Genomic DNA, 6,749 nt, shown 5'->3' with positions numbered 1-6,749 from the left:
CTGCCTCAGTCGGTCTTGTTGCCACGGTATATCATTTCCCTTCTGAACGCAGATCCAAGAGCAAGAAAGAGATGGAAACTTGCAATGGGATGATGTTTAGTGAAAGGTAGGGTTTGCAGAGCTGTGCAAAGCTAATTTTCTTTAATACGCTAGGCAAAAAGCTTAGAAAAAAAATGTTATTTCGTTGCGCTGATAATTATGTACACATCAATGGTTATATGATTCTTTCTCGGTATACAAATGCTCCAAACCTACATAGCTTGAGGCTTATTCGAACGAAAGAAATCACCAGGTTTGCTTTATTTCTTGCAAACGGTACAAGACGTCTTGAGTAGAGTTTTCTTTTTTCCAGAATGTCAAGGGTTACTTTTTCTGATCAGTTCTTTATGAAATTGTTTATTTTTAACAATAATGCAATCAACTAAATGTATTCTTTAATATTCAAAGCATCTTGTAAAACATTGACAATGACAAAGGAAAGTTAATTTCTAGGCTTGGAAAATGTAAAGAAATACCTGTTTCATCTGAAATGTGAGAGCTCAGTCGTCCTGTCTTCCGGAGCAAGAAAACAATATTTTTCTGCGGTAGTGTTCTCCAAGTGGAAGGAAAGATCGAGAAGCTACTGCAGGGTTCTCAAGTGTTTAAAGAACTGAGCTGTGCATGTTGTATCGCCTTACGATTCTTATTGGAAACTATATATTCTGATAGCTTCTTTCAAATCAAAAGGACAAAATTTGGTGAAACATTTTCATGCCAAAGCGGACTTTTATATGACGTAAGCGCGCGTTTGTTGTTGGTTGGAGAAATATAAAAAGACAAATAGTAGTATTGATAGATGCAATTAAAACTTGATTATCACATAATTGCTCAGCGGGTTCCTTAGGTGGCTCACACAGAACTGTGCTCGACAAGTAATAAACCCACAATTATTGAACAATTTTCCATTGAACAATGTGGCATAACTTGAAAAAAGGACTCAAATTCTAAAACATTACGGCTATTAATATTGGACCTATGGCTTTTCTGATTAATGCAAAATCATTTAGAGGAGAGTAGAACACGGTGTGGAATTTCAGTACAACCAACTGACGTCTCTTTCAGTAGTTTTGAAATAGCTGGATAAACTTCTGTAGCTGAAGAATTTTCCTTTCTTACGATCAGAGATTTAATTCTCGTGTATTAGTTGCTCATGACTGCCTTAATGAACGATTTCTTATTTTAGTACTCCGAAGCAAATATACGATGATTTAAAAGGCCAGTTATCAAGGGTCAACAAGACACTGAAAAACCTTGAGATGAGAGCATTCAAGCCGAACTTCTCTACTGATGAACTTTCCTCGAAAGTTAGTATTTGTTCTTTTGGTCAAAGTTGTCTTTTTTTGATTTGGTTGTTTGCTTTTGTCCCCTGAATACCTAAATACCCGTTGGCGGTAAAATCTTAAGTGTTTTTGAATTCTAATTGTTTATCCCCTGGAGATAGCTGGTTGTCATCTGCAAGACTGATCAGGGAAAAAAAATAATTGAAATTGAACGTTAAAAATCCAATTGACAAGACGAATCCACTTAATTATTAAAGAGAAGCTTGGAATTTGTTTCGGGGTCACCCAAAACAAATCCAAACAAAGCACAAATATACGATCAAGAGCAGTGGACCAAGGCTATAATGTCTCAGAGAGGTGTAGAAGATTCTGTCAGTATGGGCATGTGGGGTACGGCTTTTTTCTGGGCAAAAGTCAGGAGTTTATTAATTATGACGCAATCTATCAAGAACCAAGAATAGTGAGCTCCTACTACAACCTACATCTGTTTGAACGAATGAACTGATGCTGGACCAGTTCTCTGAGATAATCATTGAATTCTTGCGAGGAGTAGAAATGATCCCACTTGTTATGGTCAAGTACTCATTATTTTAGTCTAGTCGTTAATTTTGCAGAGTCGCAAAACCCCTGCCTTTAAGGTGCACAAAATTGGAGAACGTGATTTGAACGACGAGGTTGATGTGAAGAGTATTCGGGACGGAAAAGCCAAGCTTGCAAGGTAAAAACTGTTGCCGGCCTCAGTGTGGAATTCACATTGGCATGCAAAACGGTTCAAAGTCCTCGGGAAACAAGACACTAAAAGAAAATTATACCGTTTACAGAAAAGCACTTTTTACTTTAACAGGCAATGATAGACAAGGAATTTTCTGCTAAAATTATTAAAGCAAAACAGCCAGCCAGAAGGTATTCATTTCAGTGAAAGAAAGGCCAAGTACAGAATTTATATCTAAGTACTTTCGAAAATGAAAGAAAAGACAAAGTTAATCCTGGAAAGTCAGATGAAGTTCAAAGATCTTCTGATCGCCGTTGCTAACTTGGCGGCTGACAGGTACAAACTAACGCTTTGAAACTAAATGTTTGATTTTAGGGATTTGGAAACACTGAAGGGAATTCAAACCCAGAAAAACAGCAGAAAATCTAAAATTGAAGGTGCTGCATTGGGAAAGAGAAAGAAATCCAAAAAATGTATACCGTTTGGGAAATTAGAAAAGTATATCTCTGATTACCAGGTAGGATTTGAGTTTGTCATCTTTTAATTGATAAAAGCAGGTCACGCTTACAGAAAGCCAGGGCTCTGTTGTAAGCAGCATTACTAGAATACAAAAAACGTTCGCTAAATGCCAAGAGCTTCAAAAATATGGAAAAGGAGCTGAAGAGCTGCACTGAGGTTCTAAGTCAAGCCTATTCTTCTTTGGAAAAACCCGTTTGAAAGCAATTTGTTGCAGAAATTGAGCGACGATAAAGTTTTCCGTAAGGTTGCTTATCAATGACCCTTGTCTAATGCATAGAAATATGTTCAGTTTATTTGTATTTTTTATGCGCATTACAGTCCCTGATTGGCGACATCTTAGCTGAAGTGGAGTCAGTAAACCTTGCGAGAAGGTTTGGTACTGTAGCACTGGAGGAAGGGCAAATTCCAAAGAATAAAGAAGAGAAGACGAGGCAAGATCTCGTCGCATTTATTTCTCGTTGGAATGCACTCAGCGAGGAAGTGTTCAAAGCATTCTTCAGGTTATTGTCTTCTATTGTTCTTTGCTTTGAATCTTTTTAGCACCCTGCATGGTTTCGCCGTTTTTTAACACCTCATGTCGCGGCTTCTAGGCACTGTTTCAGTTTACCTTAGTGCTGTTTGTTCCGTAATAACTCGCTATGATGACTGAATTGTATTCCGCTGTCTCAGTGAAAGGGCTTTTTTCGATTGTAAAGAAAAAAGGGACACGTGATTTCACCCTCCTTTCACCGAAACTCATCTGTTATGGCAACGCAGTGATGCCAGCAACCGTTTCAAGCTGGTCTGTTCCGTTAAAGTCAGTTCGGTTTTAGGACTATTCGTCCATTGTATCCAGGTCCGACTGGAATTACCTCATAAGTTTGGTTTACAAGTCCTAAAATTAAAATCGCTAAGTACCTGTAAGAAACTTCTAGGTGTCGCCAGGTCCGGGTCTGGATCGCATTGGTGGTAGGTTATTGTACGTTCTCACGGCGGTCCCATAAATGCTCCCACGACGTTTGGTCGAGTTGTGGTTCCAACATGAGTTGTCGCAAATGCCCCAAGACTGATTTTTTTTTTCCGAATGGGAATCTTGTTTTTGTTTGTTCTTTCAGTATTGATGCACTTGTTTCTGAAGTGCAGACGGAATACTCAAAGCTTAACCTCTGGTATGAAAATTCTGAAGCAGCAGATTCGTTGCTTATGGAATACGACTCTTGCGCAGATAAACCTGAGAAGTTGGGGACAACTATACGTGCAGTCAGACTGCAACTTCACGAAAACCAGGTTTGTCTTATGTGCTTTACTGTGATTTCTTCTTGTTTTGGATAATTATAGTAGACTGATGGACTTTGGTGAGCAAATGATAGGGCAAACCGACCTGCGTGGTGATTCGCGCTTGCGACAACAAACGTTACCTATACCTTTACGCAAGGTGGATCGATAACTTTAACGAATCTCAACCAGGGTCGACTTTCGTCCCGGAATGAGTCACACTTTTTCCCTTTTTTACTAGAAATAGAGTTTACATTGTCGGAGGAACAGAACATTCCCGCGAAGGAATTCTGAAAATTCTATAAGGAGATTCACACAATTGTGCTCGGATTATCGGAGCGCAAAATTAAAATTGAGTCTCTCATCAATTTCTACATCGGCTTTCGTGTGCATCACGTGAAATCACGTTGTCACCAAAGGAGCTTTTTTGCTTATCCTTGACTGATTCCTGCGATCTCGTAGGATCTTTTAGCTATTTAGGTAATCCTTTCTTTCTTATACTTTTAATATATTTCAGAATAACTGCTTGTAAAATTTCTCTTTTGCTTTTGTGTTAGCCATATTTTATAATTTGTAAAGCTAGACATATAGGCCATGTCTTCACGAGTGGTTTTTGAGGTCGCTTCGCGAGTGACAACCGAAACTTCCTTAAAAACAGACCATTTTCCAACTCGCTTAAAGTTAAGCGATTTGGTAAATTTCAGTAGAATTCTCATTGAATTTAAGCTACCAAACCAGGTAGCTTAAGTTGATTCCTCAGAAAAAAAAAGTTGTCGAACGATTTTCTTGAAACTTTCCCTGAATGTTCCCTACTAATCCCTGTTTTGAGAACTAAAATAAGAGACAAGTCACCGTGCTTGCTTAAGAGATATAATGAGCTAATCTTACCCCATTGATGCCTGTACTCATACTAAACACGCGCGTTATTTCATCTGCTCAGGGTACATTTTGCGGTAGATAAACGAAATACCTGATAGGTAGAAAGTCCAGATCATATGGAACACTTTGTTACACAGGTTATGGAAAAAAAAGACTCGAAAGACTCGACTCAAAACGTTTCTCGAGCCGTTGATTTCAAGATCATAATTTACATTCCTGGGTAAGGGGCTCTGTGTACGTTTTTAGCGATATCTTTTTTTCCCTCCGACAAATAAAAAATAAATAACTTTTTGATTTAAAGGGGATAATTGGTACACCAAAAGTATGCAATAAAAATTATAGATCACCGTGCTCGTTTAAGAGTAAAACACCATCTTACCTGTCTGTCTCGATTATCGGAGATCGAAACAACAAAATTCGCCATGTTTTCGGAATGAGCGCGCTTATTCCGTCGCAAAGAGTTAGGGGTCATTCACGTGTTTTGAGAACTGTTTCAGCGTGTATGATCGACTTACACACTATAAATATTAACACACCATATGGGCAGTACAGGATGCGCATTGCAATACTGAGGAATCATCTTAAGCGAGTTGGCAATTCCTTTTGGCCAATGAGGAGTCGCTTGTGGTTATTCAAATCGAAAATAAAACAGGCGTGCTATTTTTATTACTTTTATTATTGTATTGGCACGTGCTCTCCTCGTTTAATCACTTTCGGGAATTTGGTTTTATCAACGGAGTTGATAATGTAAAACCCTTAACCTAACCCTAACCAAATTTTTGTATACTACTTCCCCACCGACGCAGCACCACAGTTTCTTTAGAAACTACCCCTTCATTCACTTTCAGGAATGCTAAGCGAGACAACGGCTGTCGTGAAAACACGGCCATAGTGTAAGATCTTGACGATCTTTAAGTTGTAATGTACATTTCAATCGAAGATGTATATTAATGAATGCACAATAAAGGAATAAATTTCAACTGTAAGCCTTTAAGATGTAATGGGCCCTTTGCAGGATAGTGATCACATGGTACAAATCCGCCATACTGGGACGCAAATTGCCCACTGGGACATCTAAAACAAAGAAAATTAAGATTCACTAGCTTTGTTTTAGATGTCCCAGTGCGCAATTTGCGTCCCAGTATGGCCGATTTGTACCATGAGATCACTATCCTGCAAAGGGCCCATTGCATGAATAAGTAGTGAGTTTATAAATGGTGAATAAAAAACATGACGGATTACACTTGCCAGAATAGAATTTTAAGGTGCACGTGCTCCTTCATTATTTTATCAGAAGGTCTTAGAAAACTTCAGAAAAGCTAAGCCTAGGCTCCAGAACATGCGCGACACAGCTGTTGCCCTCATGAAGTGTGGCAGACTGGAAGAGACAGACGCTGATGAGTTGGAGTGTGTTATCAATATTTTGGTAGCAAAATATGAATCGATCGACAACCGGCTGAATGCAAGTCGGGACAGGTAAATGATTACATTGAAGTATTAATTAATCACCTGAACGGTTGGTGAATTTAGAGAATTTTTCTATCTTGTGGACTCAACCGGGAATTGCCGAAAACGTTACTGCCTTTACCTCCTATGTAGTTAGAAGAACTTTGTTGTGTTCTTTAAGCGTTTCGGTGAATTAAACTGATGAAATTCTGTCGATTATAAGATTGAGATTAGCGCCCCAATTTTCCTTATTTTAGAGTGGTCTCATAGACTCATGCGCAAGTGATTGTTTTGACATAACGTCATCTCCCCCATATTGGTGGACAAAAACCACAGACCTGTCATTAGCTCTTTTTGTTCGTGCACCAGTTTTTGAACATTACATCAATGCTATGGATATCCGTATAGGTCAGTTTCAATCCAATCTATTACCGGAGGATAGTGTTTCCAGTAATTCATCGTTATTAGCAAACCTTTATTTGTCCTTTATATCTGTAGAATTTACGCCGAGATTAACAAGCTGAGGAAACGAATGGTGAAACAGCGGTCTTCTAGCATCCTTCGGAGATTTAGTTCGAAGAGAACCTCCTCGTTCAGGCGAAAAAGGTCTTTACGAAAGA

The 6,749-nt window shown here is 38.7% G+C and overlaps 1 protein-coding gene across 1 annotated transcript in view; it reads left to right on the top strand.

Annotated features, from left to right (window-relative positions):
• The window catches only part of LOC137988322 (putative leucine-rich repeat-containing protein DDB_G0290503), an 18,869-nt gene continuing 12,120 nt past the window's right edge, over positions 1 to 6,749 (top strand). The window contains exons 1-8 of the mRNA XM_068834352.1: positions 1 to 106; positions 1,223 to 1,343; positions 1,934 to 2,037; positions 2,407 to 2,548; positions 2,869 to 3,050; positions 3,645 to 3,816; positions 5,978 to 6,159; positions 6,628 to 6,749. The exon at positions 6,628 to 6,749 is cut by the window's right edge and continues 38 nt beyond it. Of these exons, the coding sequence (XP_068690453.1) occupies positions 72 to 106; positions 1,223 to 1,343; positions 1,934 to 2,037; positions 2,407 to 2,548; positions 2,869 to 3,050; positions 3,645 to 3,816; positions 5,978 to 6,159; positions 6,628 to 6,749 (1,060 nt within the window). The 5' untranslated portion in view covers positions 1 to 71. The remainder of the gene's footprint in view (positions 107 to 1,222; positions 1,344 to 1,933; positions 2,038 to 2,406; positions 2,549 to 2,868; positions 3,051 to 3,644; positions 3,817 to 5,977; positions 6,160 to 6,627) is intronic.

This window comes from Montipora foliosa, unplaced genomic scaffold (assembly GCF_036669935.1).
Source record: "Montipora foliosa isolate CH-2021 unplaced genomic scaffold, ASM3666993v2 scaffold_413, whole genome shotgun sequence".
NCBI classification, from domain to species: Eukaryota; Metazoa; Cnidaria; class Anthozoa; order Scleractinia; family Acroporidae; genus Montipora; species Montipora foliosa.
The sequence above is the reverse complement of the archived record's forward strand: the minus strand, read 5'-3'. Positions and strand labels throughout refer to the sequence as shown.